Source organism: Neopsephotus bourkii, unplaced genomic scaffold (assembly GCF_033783945.1).
Source record: "Neopsephotus bourkii isolate Nb327-2 ecotype Australia unplaced genomic scaffold, CSIRO-AGI_Nbou_v1 NB_1358, whole genome shotgun sequence".
Lineage (NCBI taxonomy): Eukaryota > Metazoa > Chordata > Aves > Psittaciformes > Psittacidae > Neopsephotus > Neopsephotus bourkii.
In genome coordinates, this window is record NW_026901837.1 from 2,217,734 (window position 1) to 2,244,190 (window position 26,457).

General features: G+C 41.4%; 1 protein-coding gene across 2 annotated transcripts; it reads right to left on the bottom strand.

The window, feature by feature from the left end:
- Positions 1–1,578: 1,578 nt before the first annotated feature.
- BEND3 (BEN domain containing 3) lies at positions 1,579–25,344 on the bottom strand. Of its 2 annotated transcripts, XM_061366757.1 has the most exons (4): positions 25,053–25,344; positions 13,459–13,503; positions 12,787–13,001; positions 1,579–7,812 (listed from the first exon to the last, which is right to left on the bottom strand). In XM_061366757.1, the coding sequence occupies exons 2-4, from the start codon at positions 13,490–13,492 to the stop codon at positions 5,539–5,541; spliced, it is 2,523 nt and encodes an 840-aa protein (XP_061222741.1). In that variant the 5' UTR covers positions 13,493–13,503; positions 25,053–25,344; the 3' UTR covers positions 1,579–5,538. The 2 variants fall into 2 exon arrangements, with proteins under 2 accessions (XP_061222741.1, XP_061222742.1); XM_061366758.1 differs by lacking the exons at positions 12,787–13,001; positions 13,459–13,503; positions 25,053–25,344 and adding an exon at positions 11,622–12,757.
- Positions 25,345–26,457: the final 1,113 nt, after the last annotated feature.

Genomic DNA, 26,457 nt, shown 5'->3' on the forward strand with positions numbered 1-26,457 from the left:
CAAAGTGTTTCTGGGGTTTATGGTTGGTTGATTGGAGGTTTTGTTTGGTTGTGGGTTTGTGTTTTTTCTTTCTTGGGGTTGTTTCCTCTTTTCTTTCTGCAATGGCATGTCAGAACGGGACAGTCTACCTTCAGCACCTACCAAGTTACAGTGCTCAACTGCCTGTGCAGGTCAATTGCAGTAGTCATTCTACAACAGCATGCATGGGGAAGGGAATACAAAAGGGGGATGTGGGGGAGCCATGAAAACCTGAGAACTGCTGAAGCTAAAATTCTTCAGTTTCCAGTGCTTCAGCATTCAATGCACATGCAGACAAGTGCTTCAGGGAGACCCTGGCTTTTCTAAATTATTGGAACAAGGAGGGATAGGGAGCAAGAGACAAGGGACATTACATGACATAAACCCAAACTCCAGGTTTTATACAAGGAACCAGATGTCAAACGTGGGATCTGATGTTACTGACTCGTTCTTACTGCTGACGAGTACCTCTGGATTTTCATTCCACAGGAAACATTTGTAGATCTTGCTAACATACTGCTTTTATGAGCTAAATCAAAATGGTACATTCCTGAAAGTCTATTGATTAAAGGAATATTCTGCCTCCCAGAGAAGTGAGCACTAACACACAAGACTACAAAACGCCTCTAGAAACAATGACAAGCAGTGGTTTTGCCATAATGAAATCTGAGAAGGAAACTGCGAATGATTACTTGAGACTTGTGTGTGTGTGTATGTGTGTAGATATTAATTAGCTGATCTTCTTCCAGTCTTCGGTAATCACCTTTTGTTTCCATCCATTACCACAAATTTTAGCATGATGGCACACGTTGTGATTTTGCCCATTTCTTTCACTGGGAAGTCATGCCAAATTTTTAGACAGAAAAAAACCCCAGCTACTAAAAAAACCCCAACAAACCATGTTTGTTCTACTCATGTTTGTCTTGGGGGGAAGGAGGGAGGGAGAAGTGGGAGAAGAACATGTTGTATTCTCCAGAACAGCTTTAATTCCTTTCTATTACAGCTCTTCCCATCTTGTAAGAATAAAATTCTTTCCGAGTTGTTACTGAAAGAAAAATGCTCAGTGGGGACCACAGCCCCATCATGGACAGATGAGGAAGTGGAGTAAGCAGGTGGTCTGCCCATGTCACAGGCCCACTCTTTTACAGCCACTAATTAGAAAATGACAGAAATGGAAAGGAAGATGCTGGATGAAAACAACAGCGTACAGGCCAATCCCCTGACAGTCAGATGAGGTACAAGGAAAACGTGAGTATGATGGAGTTTCGATTTTGTCAGGAGTCATCTGCCTTCAGCACTGGGACTGGCCAACCCAGAGCAGCTCCTTCAGCCAGTGCTCTGCTGTGGGAGAGATGACCTCTCAGAACTCTGAGCTGTGATGAAGACAGCAATTAGTATTGCATATTCCATGAGAAACTTCCGTAAGAAATTACCACTACCCATGAGAAGTTTAGATGGATGACTTCTATAATGGAGGGGGTAAAATGAGGATTTCAAAAGCACTGTTACTACTAGGAATGTATCTTAATATTAGGGAAAAAAAGTACATAGGAAAGAACAAAGACAAACAAATGCGGATTTATTTCTTTTTCTGTCTTTTTTAGCAAAGACAGAAGGAAGAATTAGGAGGGGGAACTAAACTATCACTTCATCTATTCAGTTTAAACAACTTCAAGCACATTTGAAAGCAGTATTTTCAGAATGTTCCTGAAGAAAACCCCAGAACTGTTGGTGCTAATTGCATTGCACTGATAATGGAAAAAATCAGAGTCAAACCAAGGAACTGAAGTAGCTTTGGCAATGACAGTGATAGAGTTTGTTTCATTTACTCAAAAAAAACATAGGCTTGAACCTGCTACACTTGTTCTCCCATAGATTTTAAGTGCAATCAACCAAAATGTGCACAGTTAAGTAAGAACACCTGTCAATTTATACCCCATCCTCAGTAGAGGCAAGCTTAAGACACTGATTTTTCCAGCTGTTTCACATCCCTTTAATCAGCAAAACCAAAATCTGAATAAATTATGACTAAAACCTGCATATTATTTTCTGTGCTTTCAGGGCTGTAGAATTCATATTATCCCCTTCCAGCATGAAATCAGACCTGGTGTGCCTTTGTAGAGTGTCAAGCACAAGATCCTCTGTTTCTCACTGCTATAACACAATATAAATATCAAACAACAGTTGAAAAGAAATAAATGACAGATTTTGAAAACGTGTACCTCCAAGTAAATGATATGCATCTTGAAGACAAGAAAAAAAGCCAGTCACAAACATTTCATAGAACATGAAACACTTTGGTGGCTGTAATACATCAGCGTAACAAAGTGGTTGACTTCACGTAAAGATTTTTCTCATTTGCAGACTCGTTGATTCTGACAGCTGAATGCAGTTAACAGGCAATAAAGTGATGCATACTTGATCTCCCTTTTGATACGCTGTTTTGCATCTTTTACAGAGCTTCTAAGTAAGTTTTTGATTTGTGGGAAATGTGAAAGACACAAAAATACACAGTTATATTACACTGATTCTTTCAGACAGCTGTTAGAAGTCAGCTATTCAATGCTTACCTAAAACTGACAGACACTTGATATTCACCTTAACAGGGTTTACTGACCTGGTAGGTAGAAAGTAATAGTCATCCATAGCAAGTCAGTGTGTGCATGGCTACACACATTCTGAACACTTCAATATCTAGCAATCTTCCTATGATAGCCTCACTTCCAAAATGACAACTTTATTCTTTTAAACAAGAAAAGTCTGAAAAACAGAAAAATATTTTTAAATGGCTGCAGCAAACCAGGGTATTTTCATTTATGCTTTGCCCGAACAGCTGAGGTTATCTCAGACCTTAGTAACAGACTTTGTAAGAAAAACCTCCTGCTTGTACTCAAGCAATCACCAGACAGCATTCCTCTTGTATGAAAATAATATACCTTTAATTTATTTACAAGACTGACCAACTGGATGAAGTGGCTGTACTTCAGATGCACCAAAATAGCTTTCACTAGTGAACTATGTAGTGATACTCATATGTCTGTATTTTCTTGATATCAGTTACAAAACATACAATCAAACAAATCATGAAAGGGTTGTGAAGAGATAAAAGGAATGTATACAACAATCAGAAGAGAAAAAAACAAAATCTTTCTATACCCACTTTCAAAAATGTAATTTTAAAAGGTGAAAATTGTTTTTTCACTACTTAGATAATATGAATTGACTGAATTTTTTACTTAATGTCAACATCTACAGTAAAAGCCAGTATATCTCAAATTTGCATGCTAGCTAGGAACATCTGTCAATTGTAGAAAAGCTTAATGCAGATCAAATTCTTCTGGGAGCTTCAACATCACTAAGTGGCGAAACATGTATGACATTAAGATAAGAAAATGCATTTCTTACCTTCTGGCCAGCTATTCACGACAATAGATTAAGCATTTGTTAATATTTTCTGTAATTATTTTATCTCCCATAAAAGTGCATGTAAAAAAATTCACAGAGGTGCTAGGTAGCATACAATTACAAGTGAAAGTCTTGGTTTCTGATACATTCAGTTCGCTAACTTTATGATAAAATGAAAGATGCAGACATTGTGGTATCCGTTCTTTATCTTTGGTAAAATGTTTTCATTTTTTATTATAGCCATATTTGCTTTGATATCCATCTTGTGCATGGTCTGCTATTCTTTAAACCAACAGGAAACATTTGTATGTGGATATAAACAGTATCAGTGTATTATTTAGTACATTCATGATTTTCTTCATACATTCTTTGAGAATGTTGCTAGCATATGGGGAAAATCAGCAAATGCTACTAACTATTATGATTTACTCCCAGTTTAACGTAATACTTTTACTGGTTCTTGCCATCAGGAAAAAAAATGTTTTGTTTTGCTTTTAAAAGAAAGGGATCCATATGACTCTAAGAGCAGTAAATTCTAAAAATCTGAAAGTAAAAATGTCAAATATTTTGTACTTTCTTACAAATGCTAAAATAGAAAATTACACTGGAACTGGCTTAAAATTTGACACTCTGACCCATCTAAGTAAACAACAAAAAAGGACCACAGACAACATCAACAATTGCTCTAAGGTGTTCCAGTGATGGTCAGTAAGTGATCACTGTCTTTACTGTCTCAAAAATTCATGTTTGACTCTCTCTCACCATTTCTATCAGTATTAAAAGCAGGAAAAAAAGGAGAGGAAAAAAGAGAAGAGAAAAACTAGTTTTAAAGCAGCACTCTCCAGTGACAAGTCATACAGCAAATTCACATTGGGTACAGGGTGATCTTTGTTACACTTTAATATATTAATGATGCAAACTTGACTGTATGAACCTAAGTTATACATACACAGTTATGCCTCCAAATAGCTACTAATTACAATTACACTAAATCAATTTGGCAAAGTGAGGGAATTCAATATTCCTACACCCAAAATATCCAGGTGCTGCTGCATTTAAGCAAAGAATGAGTACATTACCACAGCTTGCAAGAGGGGATCCTGAAACACTGAATTTCAACACAAAACCCATCTTTGCACATACTTTTTATATCTGCAATTCAGTATGAACACTGGAAACCTTTGGAATCGTGATTTTGATAGTAAGGTCTAAAATCTGTCCAAGTTTTTGTTTCAGGTCTTTTTGCTGTTAGCAAATATCTCTGCTATTTTAAGAACACAGCAGCAAGCAGGCGATGGCAAGACATTCCATGGGTACACACCTGGGTCTGTTCTGACACACTTTATTCAAACATCCTCTGTCACACCAGCAGTGACACTGGACAAAACAAAAGAACTCACGGGGGCAGGATCAAGCTTGTCGTGTCAAGATTAAAAAAAATCAACCAAAAATTCTCACTGTGTCTGTGCTCACATCTCAATTTCTCAACAGTTCATTCTTGGGTTTAGAAATAAAACCTGGGTGATGGCCAAAAACGCAAATGACACCATTCTGACCCATTCTTTGACATGGTTTTATTATTTTCAATAATTCAGTATCATCAAGAACAGAACAAATGCGAAACTGCAATTACTGTAGAAACAAAGTCCAATATTCCAATGATTTCCAGTGAACATGGCACTTTCAAATTGAAATTAAGGTTAAATTTCAAACTCTGAATTAAGTCACAGGACTTGTTTAGAAGGGTACAATGAAACACTGCCCCTGAAGAGCAATGATTTAAAAAAAAATATTGTTTATTATTAGAAAGTGATAAAACCCAGAAGATGCAGAAATGGGGAGTGGAGTAATACAGTTTCAATACATGCACCAGTGTAAATCATGCTCTTAGTGAGTCACTGATAATGCTGTCATTGATGACTTACGGTCTTTACCCATGTACAAATGTAGTAAGCCACTTCCCACTGCTGCGGTGCCCACATAAATGCAACACACGCATTAAAAAGCAACAAACTTAGCGCCTGACTGTCCTAGATGCTGGTCACCCTCAGCTCCTGACAGGCCCCTCAGTCTAAACCAAAGCATAATCCTGACAATAATTTAGTGGTCAAAGTCTTAGGAATTTAAAGAATCTGTCACTTTTTTTGTTTTCTTTGCTTTTTTCAGTATATCACACTTTTTTCTGTTAGGACGCCGGCATCTTTCATCAATGCTCGGTATACATTCATAATGCCATACTTCTTCCATTTTCTCCACAGGGTAAACTGCCTCCACGTAATGACGGATCAGTCTCAGTCTGATAGGATCGAGCTGTTTTTTGTTACAAGCACCTGAATGGTTGTATTGCAGCCTGAGATTCTCTGGAGTAAAGAGTTCGGGAAAGAGTCTTACAAGAAGCCTGGCAGCAAAGTTGCCGACCGATAGGCTCTGCTGCACTATCTCTCTTACCTCCTTATCAGACAGCAAATACAGAGAAGGCACAGGGAAGTCTGGATTTGGAACAACGAGCTCATCAAGTGGTATCTTGCAAAAATCCTTGCTGCTTCTTTCTGGCGGCAGTGGCGGCCCTTCAAATTCCTCTCGAAATCTCTCGGGGTTTATTACATAGCTGAGAAATTCCCTCCGGTCGGGCCCTGGCACATGGATTCTCCGTTGCTGTTGGTACGAGCGCCTTTGCTCCGTGTCTCTACGTCGACACCTCTCATCAAGCTTCCCAACAAACTCCAATGTCCACACTCTGTCATTCTTTGCTCTGGGGTACAGTATCTGCACATAATGTCGGATTAATTTAATTCTAGTGGGGTCAAGCTGTTTCTTGCCTAAAGATCCACTACAGTTGTATTGCTTCCGTAAGTTTTCATGAGTAAACAGTTCAGGAAACAAGAGAACAAGCAAGCGAGAGGCAAAGTTGCCTATGGAAAGGCTGCTTTCATATATGCTTTTAATCTGTTCTTTGTTCAACAGGTAATCTGGGACAGGGACATCAAAATCGGGAGGGGGAAAGTCAAGTTTGTCGAAGTCTATGGGTACAAGCCAGATTTTTTTTGAGCGTCTACCTGGTTTTTCATATTCAAAACTGTCTTCCACTTTTATGACTGACACATCATCTGGTAAACTAGAAGAATCATAATAGTCATCTCTCATCTGATCACATTCACTTCCATCCATGTATGTGTTTTCAAGCTCATCGTTTATTCGCTGCACACATTGCTGCAACCAGGCTTCTTCTTCTTGTACATCTGGAAAGTAAATTTCAGTGTATCTACGGATTATTTGAAGCCGATGAGGATCCAGCAGCTGTCTTCCAGAGTCTCCAAAGCAGCTGTACCTTTCAGCTAATTTTCTGTGGTCAAAGAGTTCTGGAAACAATCGGTGTAACAAGAAAACAGAAAACTCCCCTGGAGAAGAAGCTTCATCTAAAAATTCATTGAGATCCTGAGCATCCAGCATGTAATCTGAGGCAATGGCACTACTCCTGTCTAAGGGTAAAGCTTCATCCTGCTCTTTATCATCGATAAAATGAGAGGATTCGACTTGCTCAGTCTCATAAAAACTGGACGACTGCACATTCTGCTGACTGTTTTCCATTTCCCTTTGAGCCCAAAATCTATTGAAAAAATCATTGACTTGAGGCAAACATTCCACCTGCCACACAGCTGTATTCTTCACAGAAGGATAACAAACTTCCACATAGTTACGGATCAGCTGCAGATGAAGAGATTCAAGTTTCCTTTTGTTGAGAAAGCCGCATGCGCTGCAGCTTCTGCTGAACTCGTCGTCGCTGAAAAGCTCTGGGAAGAGCTGCACCAGCAGCCGGCAAGCAAGGTCTCCACCTGATGTGCTCTGATCCATGATTTGTTTGAGCTCTGCAGAAGTCAGCTGGTACTCCGGGGGGGGCTTGAAGTCTGCAACGGACTCCGCTGGACTGACTTGCTTTTTAATTCTGCTAACCTCCAGAGACAACAGGTCAACTTTACTGTGCAGCTGAGTCATATTGGTATTGAGGGTGTTCAGCGTGTAGAACATTTTCTGTATCAAAGAATATATATTTGGGTCAGAATCTGTGGTGGCTGCTGTCACAGCAATGGCTGCAGCCGAGTCCCTTTTGCGTTGGTCATTCAAAGTCCGAAGAGGCAAGGGACTGCTGGGGTTGATTTTTTCAAACAACTCATAGGAAGCAAACTGCTCTGCTCCTGGTGGGTTCTTCTTCTCTGTGATTTTGTGTGAGATGCCATAGAGAGGTTTTTTGTAAGAGGGAGTGGTTATGTCACCGAAAGATTCTTCTTCACAGAGCCACGTTACGTTAGAATTCTTGTTCTTGTTTGGCTGCTCTGCATTTACCTGAGTGGGTGAGCCAGTATCTCTGGTTTTCAAGTTTGAAAGGGGACCCTTTAAATGAATAAATATTGTATTAGTAAGACCACCTTCAAAATATTAGCTATAAATATGTTGCATACATATGCAAGGTCCGATTTTCTCCAGAGGACTTAGCTGTGTTAAATACATCAGAATCAATAAACTTGTTATATTGAAAAAAATAAAAAGACAGTAAAGTATTAGTTTTGGTCATGTTTTTCTCCATGGAATAGAAATGCAGTAATAACCCTTAGTACTCTTAAATCACAGAGCTCTAAATGCTCTCACAAATCAAGTATCATTATGTTTCACCTTGCGTATGAGGATCTTGGGCTGTAAAGAATTTGGGTGGCAACAAGTCAGCAGCAGAGCCAAGAATAGAATCTAGGTTTTCTGACTCCTGGTCTTGTGACCTTGCCACTGCCTCCAACAACTGCATTTAACGTTCCAGCACTCTCTTCAGTTTAGCTTTTGAAAATACCTCAAAGGCTATAAGATACCCAAATTATGCTTCTTTTCTTACTCAAGTGAACTGTAATTAAAAAAAGAGAAAAGTCAATTTAAATAATACAAAATTAAGAACAAACTGAAAAGCACCTTGGTATTGCCTTTCTAAAAAGGGAAGCCCAAGATTGATTTATTTCTGAAAGGCAGGAAGTTTAGACTCATGCATATCTAATTTTCTAAATTATTTATATAAGAACCAGTAATTATCTCTTAAGGAATTACTGTTTTCAATAATTTCTAACTCTTCTGCTTGAAATGGAAAGCAAGAATTTTCATCAACCCACTGCAAATATGCAGGGCTTGGGTGGGTTGGGTTTTTTTGCAAACACATGGGTATTGCAAACAGAAGCTTAGGGAGCTAAATATATACAACAGAATCAAAATCCAACATACAGAATTCAAACATGAGAAAACACTCACAGATTTTAGAGAAGACTGTACCAAAACATTTTGCTTGGCTTGTTCCACAGAACATTAATTAGCTAAAAACCCACAGAATTTGAATTTAAGTATTGAAACAAATGAAACACAGACTTGAGGTCTGACCTGAGAGCCACAAGCAATCTGAAATCCTAGTGAAGACTGCTACATCCTACAGTGGGGAACTTGAATTAAAGTTCCTCCAAAAAAACAACTGTAACACTCATGAAATTGATGGGGTCCCTATGTGCACTCACACTTGGCATCCGCTTACTGCAGTGACAAACTGCACCTAATTACTTTGTAATTTCTAATGCAATGTATACTCATAAAAGGCTCTGAAAAGCCAAGATGGTTTCCACTCTAAGTTTAGAAACAAGCAGATTCAATTAAGCTGAAGATGTGAAGTATCATTCACATCATAGAACCCTACATATGAAACCTCATGCGTTTCACATCCGAAGTTGTATGGACAGACGGATGATAAAATGAAAACATTAAAGCAAAGGCAATATATTTCACAGATATTTGCAGAATCCCTAGCCATGGTGGGCTTACAGCTGATGTCCAGATCCCATTTAAAAGACTGTTCTTCCAGTCCCACTCATATAGCACATTTACTAGGAGGACAGCAAGGAACTAGAGTCCTGTAACACCGCCAGCTATTAAAGGGTGACTTTTACCCCAGCAAGTGGTATGATAACTAAATCAGCTATTTGTGACTTGTAAAATACCAGAACACAAAGGAATTGTAAACAGAGATCCACACTGCTTCCACCTAACGACAGGGTCCTATGTTGGGTCTGAAGTCATACACAATATTTGTCAGTGGAGAAACAGAAGTATTTCCAGATGGCAACAGAACTCTCCCAAACAGACACACCTGAAAGCAGGTCATTAAAATCTGCACTGACAATAAACATACTTCTGCTCCCCAGTCACACCCAGACCAAATTACAAACTTCTTTTACCTTTTTAGATAAAAGAACAAAACAAAACTGCAGTTCTGGAGAATACGTTTCTTATGCATACAGTGTGATCTGCTGCCTAAATAGCTAGTTCTTCCATTAACATTCCTGTTAACAGGGAATACTACAAATATTCCTTCATGTATGGAGTACGATTCATTCAATTCCTTCTCTACTAAACAGCTTGCCACTGGCCACCAGTTGCCTGTCAGTTTTGATCAGAACTCCTGCTGTACCTTTTCCCTAATTATTTATGTAATAAAACTTGGCAATGTGGGAGTAATATCTATTAATGTGTACCACACACAGAGCCAGGGCACAGCAATATTAGAATGTGTATTAAACAACACAAATTCATTGTCTTCATTTATCTTACTACACTTTGAAGCGAGTATTGTGGAAGTCTGCATTATCAGTTTTGGATGCATTGCTCTGGAGGAGAAGTGTTCATGCTAAGAACTACAGCAGATCTCTGCTGTGATGGCAGCAAAACTTCTGTGCTTTCACTAACGCAGCTCAGAGTGTATGGACCTTCTTGCAGTACAGATCTGGTTATCTGCATTTCAGAAACACATAGTCACTGTTTGACTAATGGATGACAACACATTTGGGCCTACATTTAAAGACTTTTTGTTTCAGATATGTTCTTGTTTTATTCCCTTTTGCTTTCAATTATCTTGTCTTTATACAGTTTCCATCTGGGAACAGCACTATTCACAGCATAAATACATGGCTTTTCATAAATTCTCCAATTAAACTAGTATGTAATACTTTAAAATCCATTTTATGTACACTGATCTTTAAACATCAGTGTATTTCAGATAATACTACACCCATTTAAGATGATCAGTTTTAAAGTACCATCAAAAACCAAGCAAGATAATGTCCTATGAGATTCAAACTACATAAAATAGTGCTGCTTTTTATACTACATTTGCATAGCAAGTTTTTATATTATATGCATTATTTAAGCATTTGCAAAATGCAGTATTTTGGTAAACATCGACCAATTTAAGTAATTGTGAAATAGTCTCCCACATTATCTCTCTGGCTCCTAAAGCCAAGTTTTAAAAGTTGTTTAATTATTGCTCTCTTCAGTGCTGAAGTCCAGCACTTTGTTTATTATGCTTAATAAACAAAGTCTAAACATCTGTAAGAACACAGAGCATAATATTTTAGCATATGAGTAAAGAATATTAAACACATGAGCAAGAACCACTTAAAGAGGTTCTATCAAACACATGAGAACTTAAAAAATGTTCTGTAAATAAACTTTTGTAACTTCTTTAGATCTTTGACACTTAAAAAAAAAAAGGAGAAAATGAATTTCTGGTTATGAAATGACAATCAGAATTAACAAATAAAAGGGAAATGTCTTCTGAAAGTCATTTAGTAACACAATCACCAGCCCAACAGCACAGTTATATAACATAAGTAGTACAGCTCTGCTTATACCATACACAGATGCCTATGTGACTTGTACTAAAAAAATACTACAAATCACTAAATTCTCAAAAATAATTAACGTTTTGTTCTCTCCTTAATTAGAAATAGTTAAAGAAGTCATCAACTAAACCAAAATATTGGTATTAGATAAATAACTTTAAAAATGTAGTTAGTACTGAGGACTATTTCTGGTTGGTTATTTAACTTAAACATGCTGATTCTCTGGGGTCACTCAAGAACGAATTTTCATCATTGGGTCACTTTCTGATATTATCAAGTCCAAAGTTCTAATTAATTTAAAACTAAATTTAAAAATTTATTAAAGACAAACAGTAAAATGCAACCCAAGTACAGTTCAGAGACCATTATGAAGCTTCTTTTAAGAATCTGAATGCATGTCTTAAGGTCCTTTCCAACTCTAACTATTCTATGATTCTATGTAAAACAATTATAAAAAGAGAAATGAAAAGAAACTGTGTAATACAATTAAAACCTACCTACCACAGGCATTCAGGGGAAAAAGCAGCCCCGAGAAGTCAGAGAGAGGACAGTTAAGAAAAAGAAATACGAAGCGCTATGGCTAGGAAGGAGAAATAAAATGCGCAAATACCACATGCAATAACTGGCTAGGTAGCAGAACAGCAGAAAAGGGTACGTGAATTAGAGTAGGTCACAAACTAAATATAACCCAAGGCCTGTCTGAAGTTATTCAAAAGAGGATGAATTTGAATCTAGGTTATTTTAATAAAGTGCTGAGTGTGAGAAACAGGAGGTCATTACACTGCATTAGAGGGTGTTAGAAGAGATGTGACTACCCAGCACTGGACATTACCCTTTCAGGAGTCTCACAAGAACAACAAAAATGTAAGGTCAGTTCTGAAGAAGAAGTGAAACCCCAGAATTTTAGTCTTGGAATGAAAGGCTGAGGGTGGACAACACCTCATCAATTTTCCCATGTGCAGAAGACTTTTCTAGAACAGATGATCACCCCTCTCTCTACTGAAAAGAACAAGGACAAAAAGAAACTTGCTCAGTCTCAGTAAAGATTAATGAAAATCTCTGACTGCTAGAAAGGTGAAACACTAGAACAGGATAATGGAAGAGACTGAGCATCTTCTCCATTGCCTGGACAAACATCTGCAGTGTTGTAAGTTGGATGCTGCACCTGAAGTTGTAATATATTCTGTTCTTGATATGCTGAAGTCTTCTGCATCGCTGCATTTTTATCTTTCAAGTAATACACAAATTTATACTTGTCTTACTGACACTAAAATCTGTGTCACAGAAGAAAGAATTACAGCCCTGATTCCATCACTGAGGATCCAGCTGAAGGGCTGTGTGACATGAGAGGGACTATAATCAGAGTCACAGTCAATTAATCCAAATCACTACCTGCTCCTACATTCTCTGACAAACAACAAAAGTATACTTCATATGAATTAATTAACCTGTAACTGTATTTCATATATATAATTGCTCCCGCATTATTTAAAGAAATACCCAGACACGTAATATGTGCAAACGTGGTTAAGATTAACCACATCTGCCTTGAACTCATTACTAATGCAAGTTTAATTAAATGACTGGCATTTTGCTTGGAGCAGCAATAACTTCAGCCTATAAAATACGAGCAGAAACAGCACAGAATCATGTACAGAGAAGTCACCTCTTGTGTAAAGCGTCTTTTCTTCACGCTGGGTAAGACATCTTGCTGGCTTCCATCACAACCAAGTGAGGTCTGCTTCCGTTTATTGGAATCCTGCAGGAAAGCAACTGTGCCATCCAATGAGTGCTTCTCGGCAGATCTGGATGATACTGAGCAGTCCAGAGCTTCATCTTCATTTTCTGTTTCTACTTTCACATTATTTTTAGGAATTTTTACTGAAAAAAAAAAGAAGGTTTAGAAAGATAAAGCACTCTCTCCAGAAAACAATGACACCCATAATACAATATTTCAGGTTTTGTTTCTTTTTATGAAAATGTGTTTTGAAGATCATCATTATTTTTTATGACTTGTATGATAAGCGTATGCTGAGGCCACCCAAAAGACAAGTTTTTACTAAGCTAGGAACTATTCAGGCATCCAGTAAATCAGTTTCTTCCCCAAAGAGTCTAAAGTATAAACAAATAAAGTTACGGTAAGAAGATTTATTTGGAAGGGGGGAAGGACGTAGAGCAGAAAATACGAGTAATAATGATAATGGTGCATTTTAGATAGTGTTTTATAAACCTTAATGTAATTTGTCTGGTTCCAAGCACACTTTTATCAGATTACAAAGGCTTTAATTCAACAAGTATTTTTGCCTGATCGTAAGTTACACAAAATGTAGTAGTTTACCTTCATCATCATCAGTGATTTCAGCTGAATTCATCTTCTATCTCACTAAAGAACAAAACAAAAATAATTATCAGCATCCTTTGGCATCAGGAAATATCTACATCTGCTTTCATAATCAGAAAATAATATATATAATGTACTTTTAATCTAGAGCCATTAGGCATTAGCAGCCCACAGATAATTTCCACATTTGTAGTAATTTTCAGTAAATTTCATGGCCATCTATAGAACTGCCTACATGCAAACCATACTGCAGACGACATGACAGCTAGGAAAGTATTTGAAACTGTGTCTTTTTCTGCTATGGAGAAAAATAAAAGCCACCTTCTTTATAAAATATCTTGGCAGTCTATAAATGGAAGTTAACTGCATTACTCTCTCCATCCTGTACCAAGCCACCACTTCTTATTACAGTCAAGTGTTTTTGTATTGTCATTGTGGGTGACCCAAAGTCATCAGAGGAGGAAAACTCACCATAAACTATAATACACATCCTGCAGCCAAGTTTTCATTTTAAAATCTTTGATCTTTTGGTATGGTTTGCATCAGTTCAAGCAGAGCCATCTGCAGATCTATAGTAACTCCTTTTTTTCTGTTAGCCTCTAAATAATGTCGGAATATTTTTTGTAAGGAAAAACAAACATATGTATTATTCTAGCGTGATTTTAGCATTACTTCTCACATGAAGAACTCAGCTGTATTTCTGTTACATGGAAAACTAATTTTGCAAGTTACTTGGGGGCAAACCTCAATCTGTGAACATGTTCCTAAAAGATACTCCAGATCTTTTGGAGATCTACAAAGCAAACAACTCAATCAGATCTCGCTGACCATTATAGGACACACAGATGCAAACTGACACTCAGTTGGCAAGCTGGTGACTTGTAAACTGTCACCCACTGCTCATGTTCATCTACACCGAGCATTAGGTTTACTTGGCCCCAGAATATTATTACTTTGCATTTTCACATTTGCATTCTTCTTCCTGCCTATCTTTTAGCCAAGGTCTGAAATCAAAACAGGCTTCTCTTTGGCTGGAGTAAGTGAATAAAACCAATCAATCAAAACCATACATACAGCCCAGGGGTGAGAATTACAATGAAATTTAAAAGAGGGATGGGGAGAGAAAGAGACAGACTCTGGTCTGGAGTTTTTAGAAGTCTCTATCTTTCTTTTGAACAGTGTTGAACAGAAGTACTTTTTCAAAACAAAAGCCCAAAACTATTAAAAACTCTGTAAACACTTTAATACTGTGCAGCTATGAATTTTTCTTCTTCAACAACTGATGGCTGTTAATGGTAAGTAATAAGGCCACATTCTGGACGAGATTTTGTACAACTGCATTACAACGTGTAATGCACACAGACCGAAACAAAAGAAGCATGGAGCTATCATACCAGCTCATACCAGGCCACTCTAGAAGCCAAAATACTCTTTGATGCCCTGGTCTTCAACATGGCCCCTAAATACAGCCTTGTAAAGGGCATCCTCAAGAGGATAACAAGAGATCTGACTTCATCATCAGGTCATCAGAAAGTCTCTCTCAGTTGGATGTATAGCTACTGCAAACCCCTTAGATAGCTACTCCTTTTAACCACCATAATTCCCTCTTTCAGGACTTCAATTTAGTAACTGATCCACATATAAATTATGCCAACTTTACAGTACTATAATCACATAACTCAAAGTTCTGCAAACTCCTGCAGAGACATAATAATATGAACCTAAGTCGCCCACACCAACTTTTAAACCACTTGATATACACTAGTGAGGGTTAATAACAAGTCTTACTAACTCAACAGGACTTACAAATTTAGACACAGCCACTACAGCTCTTTATGAGAAACCCTAAAACAGTGTACTTCATACAGCACCATCAAAAAGCTACACTGGACCTTAAGAAAAGCACATAGTACCAATTGTTCATACAGTCATAAATTGATCTTCAATGCCTAGATCTTACAGTTTTCCAGGCTGCAGTAGGCTTAGCTCTGAACGATGTGGTACAAGACCAGCATGTGCCAGTGCTCAAGAAGCATGACAAAAGCCATTTTGTGAGGGCCAGAGGTGACAGTAAACGAATCAGCTGGTACCACCATAGAACATTCTGTGATGGAAATCAAAATGGTTTTCCAGATAATCCTAGACTGTTCTATCAGAGCAAAACACTAGAAGATGATAAACAGAGCCAGAAGGGAAGACTATAAAGATAGTGGCAGATAGAACGACACGAAATATTTAGGAAAGGCTATAGGGAATCATATTTTCTTTCTAACTCCGGCTATTACTGCTATTCAAATAGGAAAAAAGGTGTAGGAGAATTCCTCTGGGAGAACACATGCAAACTGGAAGGAGAAGATAAATGAGGAGCTGAATAACCACTCTCTAAAACTGGAAAAACGTGAAACTAAAGCAAAGCACATACTCTGGTTAAGAGTGAACTTTCTAAAAGAGGCAACACCAGAAGACCAAAGCTATCCCAAACTCAGGTCAAGTAACATTAAGTCAAAACATTGTTTCACAAATTTAAAACAGTGGTACTACTTCCATTGATTTTTTTATCTTTTTTTTTTTTAATTTTAAAACTGCCAGAATACAATTAAAAGAGAACAGTCAAACTCAGCATCAGAATCAATGAAACCTAGAAGACTGAGCTTTGTATTCCGTAGAATCTGCCTGTCTTCATGGGAGAAGGTGCTCCAGCCCTTTGGTCATCTTTGTGGCCTCCTCTGGACTTGCTCCATCAGGTCCACATCCCTCTTATGCTGGGAGCTCCAGAGCTGGATGCAGTGCTCCAGGTGGGGTTTCGCAAAAGCAGAGAATCAACTCCCTTGACCTGCTGGCAACACTTCCTCTGATGCAGCCCAGGACATGGTTGGCTTTCTGGGCTGCAGGCTCACATTGCTGGATCACATTCAGTTTCTTGTTGACCAACACCCCCGAATCCTTCTCCTCAGGGCTGCTCTCAATCCATTCTCTGCCCAACTTGTATTTGTGCCTGGGATTGCCTTGGCCCAGCTGCAGGACCCTTGACCTTGTTGAACTTCCTGAGGTTCACACTGGCCCACCTCTCAAGCATATAAAGACCTCTGGATGGCATTCCTTCCCTCCAGTGTATCAGCCAAACCACACAGCTTGGTGTCATCAGCAAACTTGCTGAGGCGCACTCAATCCCCCTGTCCATGTCACCAACAAAGATGTTAAACAGCACCAGTCTCAATACCAACCCCTGAGGAACACCATTTGTCGCTGGTCTCCACCTGGACATCAAGCCATTGACCGCAACTCTTTGAGTGTGACCATCCAACTCCTTATCCACTGAGTGGTCCATCCATCAAATACATGTCTCTCCAATTTAGAGACAATTTTTGAACTCTTTGATGCCAAACAAAGCACGAGATCCAACCTCTTCCTTTTTGGGAGTCCCAGTAATCTCTCTCTCCTTATCAGGTTTCTTGTCTTCTTAGTGAGATTTGTAAGAACTTGAACATTGTGAGAAATGAAGCACATGCAGAAGCTTCTGATGAGAGACAGGATTCAACTACCCCTCTGATTTCCTGCCTCATAGTTCCATCTGCTCCCTTGGTCAAGCATGGGTGCCCACCTCAGTCAAGCATGGGTGAGCCCTTCCATCTTGATAAACTGACAGAAAACAATTCACTTCTTTCTCTTCGGGGTTATTTTTCTGCTAATTCAGAGAGGTAAAGGGTAAGGAAAGTAAGTGGCCCCCGATAAGGAGTATGCATGAGGTTTGTGACAGAAAAGAAGAACTAAAACCAACCTCTCTCATACCAGCAAGCCACTACCTTGGTTCATCCATTTCATGAAACTTCACCTACCATCTATTTACACCACCATCTTGCTTCAAATTTGGGTAGCAATGGACTTGCCTATGGGAAGGGGAAAAGTCTGTGTGCTTGTGCTAGCATGTCCATGCTTGTATGCATATGTAAGGTTAACAATAAATCCGTTGATTGCTTAAAGTCCACTACAGATAAAACATTTCAGATTCTTTAAACTACTGATTACAATGAATCAGTACTTATGAATAATACTTATTGACTCCCTAGAAGATGCAGCAGTGTCAAAATCCGTTTTGAGTTTGCATTCTGGGCCAGACTGTGAGAATAAACAAAGTTGGGAGTAAAAATGAACTAAAAGAGCCTAGGACAAAAAAGTGCAAATCAAGTCAGAAATGGGTCCAGTAAAGCAAATACCTGACAATTGTTCCTTGTCATGTGGAGTACACAAACACATTGCATTCTTATCTTATATGTCTCTTTTCAAAACAGAAGATACATACATTTATCATCTTTAGCCTAATACTGACTCGATGCTATCTACAGGACAGCAGTTAGCTAGTTGTGGGAAGGAGTGAACACCCTGGGCTGAAGCTGGAAACATAGGTCGACAGCCATGACTGACAGAGCAGCCAGCCTTGGCAACTTATCTTGCTGAGACACAGATGGATACTGCAGTACATCCTGGTTTTTGGTGAAAAAGAGGATCTGGAAGAAGCATTCTAAAACATACCGAACACCTACAACAGCAGCTAGGTCAATAGCTAGATCTTGATCCTAATGAAGTTCACTGGAGCTGTAGTTTAAGCACCAGTATTTCCATCTGAAATGACCAAAAATATGGTGCTTTACAAAATATGAGCACAAAACTTGAACTTCAAGTTTTAAGGATTTTGCTTGTTAATAGTTTAGCTTGTGAACCAAGTTGTTTTATAAGGATTTTCTCTGGGTTCTTTGGTTCCTATCTTGTATATAAATAAAAAAAAAAAAAGTCTGAACAGTTCAGAAACACGTAACAAAACCAGACCTACAATCAGTAAATGAACATACCGTTTCTCTATGCCTGCACTAGAACATGGGTAAAACTCAGAAAGTATAAATCTTGTAACCCTTATTATGGATCCTACACCCCTGAACACTAAAAATTAAGCAAATAGCTAGTACTATAATTTTTATTTCACAAGACTGAGCCTTTGATTAATGGTATTCTAGTACAGTCATTACCTAACCCTATCTAATGTAGAATAAACAGTAAGATGTGCAGCACTTGGACAAATTCAACAATCAAGGAAGAAGCGGTAAACAGACCCCATTCTCAGAACACAAAGAGTAACTCATCAGATTTTACTGCCTACATTTCATCTACTGAGAACAGTTGTCTTGAAAACAGTATGTGGTTTTTAACTTCTACATAATTCATGTCACAGAAATAAACACCATACTTATGTATCAGAACGTACTCACCTTCCCACTTAAACTGCCTAGATAGCTACTAGTGCTGCTACTGCATGGATACCTGTGTGAGCCATTGCTAGGTGTCATGCCACAGAGTCTGTGCGATGTCAGCGCTCACTTGGGAAAACAGAAACATTGAGCTCAGCCCTCCAGACTCACCCACACATCCTGACACTTCTGAAATAGTTAAGGAAGGTGAACCAAAAAGGATGGTTTTCTTAAGGTGCTCAGAGCTTTGTTCTTCCAAGAGAAGTAAATAACAGTAAGTAGATTTTTAATCATGTAAATGAGGCTACCATTCTTTTTAAACTAATGCACAATGAGCCTATGTGCAAAGAACTGATGTGATATATGGCACTGTGTCCTTCTACTTCAAGTTAAGCTACTTCTAATAAAGTGAATCTCATTACAATGAAACTCTAGACACCAATTTAAGTGTGTTTGATTTGCGATCTTGTGATTTGCAGCAAGATCTGGACATCCCACTCAGCTATCAGCTAAACTTGTAAGTGGTTATGGAGTCTAGATACTAAGTTTCTGACGGACTGCATATGCAAAACCTTTTTAGTCCTGCTGGAACTGCTGCACTAGAAGAAGCTCCTCAGCATCTAGCCTGCTGGCTAAGAGTCAACAGCCATTTTCAGAACATGCTCAGTACTATGGGACTCTATAGAGGACAGTCATAAATAAGTGTAGAGTATTTCACCTACCAATGGCACAGTGCTTAAAGAGGAATCTGGTAGCCAGAAAAATCTGGTGTGCTTTTTGTTGTTGCAGGGTGGTTTGTGTGTGTTTGGGGTTTTTTTGTTTGTTTGGTTGGTTTTTTGTTCATTTTGCTTTATTTTCTTTATTTTATTCTTTTTTTTTTTTTTTCCTTTCCTGCTCTCGATTTTTCAGCAGAGGCAAGAATTCAGATCCCCAGATCCTAGAAGAGCCATGTAATCATCTGGTTATGGCACACCAGAGGGCAAGTAGGAGGAGCTGTGGGCCAGAGCACAAGGGGACAGGGAAAGAAGAGGGGGTCCCAGCCCACCTTGGCTGTCACTATCGGCCGAATCCTCTTCCCTTAGAGCCTGCTCTCCCTTCTCATCTGATTAGATGATGAATGAGACAACTCAACAAAGGGACTTAATGTTCCCTACTTCACTGGTATCACTAGATACAGACCTCTCTTCAAAGGACTTATCGGGTTATGATGCTTAATTGTACCTCTGTACCGTTTTGGTAATAACACTCAACATTCAAATGGTATAAATCATGGCTAGCAGGGAAACTCAGTGCATACAATGCTGTGAGTTTCAAAGCATGGAAGAATACCTTAAAAATTAGGGCATTTAGGGCATCATGCTGCTTTTGCAAGTAGAGCAAAAAATGTGATCCTTTTAGCGAAAACAAGCCTAACGAAAATATGCATTGAAGCTTTAAGTATTTAAAGCACTTAGGTACAAAAGATTTTATGAGTAAGGGAGCAAATTGCAAAACATACCCTAAATGTATTTCAGTCTCATATCACCTAGTATAATGCATAAAGCTACTTAAAAGTACCTACTTATTGGTAAGAGAGTACAGAATTGAATCATAAGCTTAAGTTCAATCATTCCATAACATGCATTCTTCTCCTATTTACCACCTAACAATTACTCATGTGTTGTCTCTGGAGGATACTTTCCCTATCTGTGACCTACTTATGATTGTGACCACTGTAACAGCACAATTCAAACAGAAAAGATCTTACTGACAACATAACATCAAGGCAGCTTGCTGCATCCACAATCATTCTTATAAAATGTGTGATGGACCTCTTTCAAATTCTGACTTAAGCCCCCCCAAAAAAAACCACAAACCAAAACCCCAACAAGTCCACCAGAAAAATTACTATTGTTCTGCTATTCATAACTAAAATAACGTATACCTCCTTACTCTTCAAATTCCCTTATCTAATGTAAAAAGTTCTGAAAACAAAACAAACAAAAAAATGGTAGTGCAAAAACCGCATAGAAAACTACAGAAGTGCACACATGCTGTATGTGGAAATCAATTCTGACTTCATAACCCTTGTTAATGATACTAACAAATGTGATTCATTGTCTTAACTAATATAGTCCAATAAGAATGCCTGTTATCAGTTTTATACATTTGCTATTTATAATTTAAATGCTTGCATAATATTGTACTGTTCAGCTCATCAACGCATAGCAAATGTGTAGCTGCTCCTTCTTAAAGGCACACCATCCCACTAAATATTTTAGCATCTTCATGTAGGTGGGAAGGAATGTCCCTAATTCTTCATTATTGATTATAAAAATGTTTTTAGAAATACAGGAATTTAGATACTGTATATCATGAAATGTTTATTCCTTTTAAAGCCTCATGGTGGTGGTACATTGCTTCATATATAAAACTCAGAGGTTTCAATGAGAAGTATTCTACTTGAGTGTTGTTTGCTTATGAAGACATGAAATGTTCTTTACATTTTGGTCAAAAGTTAAGATACATGTGTTTGCTAATAATGTTAAATATGTGTTTAACAGCCTATGTGGATATAAGCTCCTCAATTTCCTTATTATTATCATGCAGTGAAAGATACAACACTCTTAAAGCACAGGTAACCTAGTGAAGTTAATACTGGCAATACCAAAAAGCTGATATTTGGAAGGAGGTAACATTGGCTAAATTTTACAAAGAACTGTACACTGAACTGCTGTTTCACAGCCAAAGTAGCACCTCCTCCTCCACATACTTTCCTGTAACAGGATTTATCACAACATTGCAATGGTATTACGCTATGTAGTTAAGAGTGTGGTTTACCCAGAGCCCACCAAAACTACTGTACACATATTCATCCTCAGTAAGGGACAACGATTAATCACTCTAGTAGCTAGATACTCACTGCACAGTCAAGCGTCTGTGGCCCTGCTCCCTCTCTTCGAGTCTGTTGGTATTCCATATGAAACATGCACTGGATAAAGCACAGAGAGCAACTGATGTGTGCCAAGGGAAGAAGACCACAGACTCAAAAGCTGGGGTAGGTAGATGGAAACATAGATGAAAGCAGTCCTGTCCCACACAGGTGAGGAGAGGGCTGCTCTAACCACCCAGTGACAGCGTGAAATACCATCCCTCATGATGCTTTAGAAGAACAATTCCTGCGTAATGCTTTGAAATATCAACAGCAAACACCCATTCCCAACACCCAGCCCTGCAGTTCCCAGGAGGAGACAGGACAGAAGGCATGCACCACTGCTCAGGCTGCCCAGGAGCTGCCTCCTGCTCAGCATGTGTGTTGCTTTCCAGGCTGTCTCTTGGAAAACTCTCCTGCTGGGCTGCAGAAGCAAACCTAGAGAACTGCGAGTTCTGAATTCTGCTCTGAGAGACAATTAATCTGCATCTTTTCCTTCCTAGCTGTAGCACTGGGCTCCGTAATTTCAATATTGCAATTATCCTAGGGGTACATCTGATTCCTCCAACTTGTACGAAAACAATGTAACTCACATTAAATTTAACTGAATTACACATATGTACCACTCCAAAATTCTGCTGTAAATTTTATTTTGTGGAGGCAATGTTTGCCTTCTGTACAATTCCGTGGGCCAGTGATTCGACTTTAAATATTACAGAACTTTGACAAGGCCTTCTCAAAAAAAAAAAAAAACCAACAAAAAAACCCCACACCAAAAACAAAAACCCAAAGCAAATTAACAAACCACAAAGAAACCCCAAAAGAATGTTGGTTTGCTTTTTTTCCCCTGTAGTTCCCTGCATCCTCATTGTTATTTTCTATTTAAGTATCCTTCATTGCTGAAAATCTCACAACCATGCTCATTGGTATGATGTTCAGAACAAGCAAATAACTAGAAAGGGTCACTGCCAGAATGCTGCCTGAAACATTACCTACTAATGTTACAAATTACACCTGAAACTACTGTAACAGACAGAAACTGGGGAAAGAAGGGGAAATCCGTACTGTTTGATTTGTAGCCCTGACTGTACTTTGTATATCTTTAGTCAGGTTTCCTTATAACTTGTGACTTCTTGGAGCAAAAATTTTGAAAAGGCTGGAGAACTTACGTGAAAAGGCAGCAGCAGGATGAAGAAGTCTGATACCCAAAACCACCTTTATTAAGAAAAAATCCCTGATTTAAAACCAACTACTCATCTTAAAAGAAACTGAAATAAGAGTGTTGCTTCAGTTGATTAAACAATGAGCAAAATGCAAGCAGATAATACAAATACCAAAAGCAGAAGCTTTCTACTCTATCATTTTTGAGCATGCTGCTGAAGCCAAAAGTGAAGAGTTTGAGTAAAATTTAGTCTTGATACCCAGTACTGACACTTGAAACATTAAATACGCTAGAAAAGGGTATTCTAACATTATAATCATGTTTGAACTATAAATACATGTAGAACAAGTTCTAAAACTATGAAGAAGTATATTTTTAAAAGCACCAGCAGATGTTGTTGGAAGCATTACTCTTATGGACAATAAAATCCCTATACTTAACATAGTTTGAAAACCTCCTCTGCTGCCCTGTGGAGGAGGACAGGAAGCCTCAAGCCTCCTGAAGCCAGCCTGCAGTGAGGGCACTTTGCCAATAGGACTTACGGGGCATGTTTTCAATTTGGGCCTTTATTTAATTTTAGTTACATCTGCAGATGGAGTTTAAATAAAAATAATAAAAAAATCACTCCTCTCAGTTTTCCCACAAGTTGCCCAGCACATAAGTTTTCTCAACCTGTGCCCTGTACTTTACCAAACACCAAGTTAATCTTGCAGTTATCAGCAAAATACTAACCTAGCTTATTAATGCATTAATGCATCAATTTGGCTTCTCTTCAGTCAGGTGCTTCCCTGGTCTATTAGAAACACTTTGTTTTCCTCAATGCTTCATTCTCTCTCATTCTTTGCTTTTATTTTAAAATACTACCATGTGAACTTCATACAGACAACTTAAAATCTCCTCCAAACTGCATTCAACTTTGCTTTATTTTTATCTACCAGACATCTAAGCTATGAAAATACTTAGCAAAGATAGAAAGTATAGTTGGCCCAGTGCTGACTTTGATACAGCGGGAGAGAAATCTATCAACATATAACGGCAACTATTTGTTTTATTAGATGTATTCATTCAAGTACATTAATATTCTGAATAGCAGGTATCAGCCAGAAGCAAAGAAGAGGTTTTTCTTCCCCTGTTTAAATGTCTCTGCCCCGAGGGTCGGGCATGCACTGTTTTTATAGGTGTCAGCGACAAACTACCAGCACTTCAATCCAAAAAGCTTTGGGACTGCGTCAACGCTATGTGGAAGCCGTCACATGGCTGCTGGCCTTCCGCCGGCTCACATTCTGCTGCTTCAGAGTTTGTCCCCTTCTATTTACAAAAGGCTGTGTGGACATACCCCAGGGGAAAGTAGGGTAGAGGCAGCGGGCAATGCAGGCAAGCCAGGCAAAGGCATAGGGCAATTCCTCCGCGGTGGCTTTCTCCGGTCGCCCCAGTGCACCACGCACCCAAAACCGGCGTGAATTACCACCCTCTCGACGCTCCTGCCACCATTTTTCTCAAGACAGACCCCAGCCCCATCTTTCACGGGGCCACGCTTCTCCACGGGCCCCTAAGAAGCCACCGCGCGATGCGCACCGGCGGGACCCGGGGGAGCCCGTACCGGGAGGGAGGGGGAACCCCGCTCCGCCGCGGCTCCCCCCGTGCCGCCGGGACTCCCCGCGGAGGGGCGGTGGCGGCGGAGTGCGCCACGTGGGAACGGCGCGGCGGCGTCGCCCCGCCCGGAGGCGGGGGCTGCGGTGAGGACGCCCCGCGCGCCCCGCACGCGGCGGCCGGGGCCGCTTCCGCGGTCAGACCCACGAGCCCGAGGCGGCGGTGGCGGCAGCGGTTGGTGCTTCCGGTCCGAACCCTGCCCGGGCGGATCTATGTGGCCGGCTTGCGGGGGGAGAGGAGGGAGGAGGGGATAAGGTGAGGCTGGAGGTGACGGCGGCGTGACCGTTCCACTCTGCCCGCTCCTTCTCCTTCCCTCCCCCCTGCGCACCCCGCAGATGGAGGCACCGGGCCGGGCGCGCGTGCCCCGCGCCGCAGCGCTTCAGCACCGTTCCAAGTCACGAACAAAGAGGCCCCCGCGCACTGCGGCGGGGGGAGAGCGGCGGCGGAGCCCCGAGCCGCGGCCGGGGGGGAGGGGCCGACCCCGCACCTCCCGCTCCCCCGCTCCGCTGGCGCGGCCCCTCTCCCGGTTCCTCCCCTACCCGCCGGGGCGGCGCTCCCCGCCGGGGGCTGCGCGGAGCGGCGCCCCTCCCGCCCGGCACGGGAGGCGAGCGGCGGCAGCGGCACTTACCTCAGCTCCGCGCGTGGGCACGGGAGCCCCGGGACGGCGGGGGCGGCTGGAGCGGCCGCCGCTGGTGCCCGCGTCTCCCCCCCCGCTCTTTGTGTGCGAGGGTCCGCGCGCTGCGCTCTCGCGTGACGTGACGGGACCGTGTGTCATTTCCGCACAAGGACACTGAGCCCCGACCCGCCGCGGCCAGCGCCACCCGCCGCCCCGGGGCAGGGGCAGAGGCGGGAGGGGAGGGGGGAGGAGCAGGCCGCTCTCCCCCCCCCCTCCATCCCCACCCCTTCGCCCTCTCGGCCGCCAGCGACAGGGAACGCGCGGTTCCCACTGGAGACCCTGCGCGCCCCCGCCCCCGCCGCGCGCCCACTCGGCGCCAAGCGGGCAGCCCTGCCGCCGGCAGCAGCTTCACCACGGCACCCCCCCATCCACGCCTCCTTGCACGAAGGCGCGCTTCTGTCGCGTGACGGGGACCGGGATGGGGACGGGGACAAGACAGGGACGAGGCGCGCTCGCCGCAAGGCAGCCGCTGCGTGGAAGCGCGGCCTGGCGGGGCCGGGTGGCTGTGAGCCGGCCGCGGTCTCGCGTGGCTGCGGTGCGGGCAGCCGGTACACGGGCGCCACGGGCGGGCCGCGCACGTGCGCGCGGGGAGGCCGTCGGAGCGGGTGTTCGCACGGGACGAAGGGACGCGACACAGCCGTGTCCGCGTGGCCGTGGAAGGTGACGGGAGGCGGCGAGCACGTGGTGGCCGCGCAGCTCCGCACCGCCGCTGTCCCCCTCCACCCCCCGCGGCATGAGGTAAATGGATGCTGCCCACTCGTGTCTCCTAGAGCCCCACAGCGGTTTGTGTGCGTGGAGCTGCGCTGCCCGGTCAGCCGAGGCAGCGGCAGGCTCCGTCCGTCCGGGCGAGCGCAGGGGCTGCCCGGCGGCTCTGAAGCCCCCGCCAGGGGCCGGAGCTGGCTGCAGAGCCCGTGAGTCCATCGCACCCCCCGCGGCCGTGCCGTGCGTCAGGCGGGGGTGTCGCAAATGCCTCCTGAAACTCGCCCGCGACCCCTGCGCGGACACCGGCCCGGCCCGTGCGGGGCCCCGGCGCTGAGAGAGGCGCCGCAAGTAGGCTGGCGGCACCCGTGGCAGCGCTGTCCGCCTTTATGTAACGTTAACGTGGGTTTCCGTACTGCCCAGTAGGAGAGGCTGGTGTGTGTTTGGTGCCGTTTAAGGCTTAGCCTGTCCTTCAGAGAAAGTTAATTTGGTGAACTGGTTTAACTCACACCCAAGCTTAAGGAGTTTACGCTCTTTTTCTTGCACCCTTTTAACGCGAGGCCGTTTTCACGGTGCACGTTTCGGGGGTGGCTGGCAGCAATGATTTATAAACCAGATCACATTCTTTTTTAATTAAGTATCCTTGTAGATTTTATCT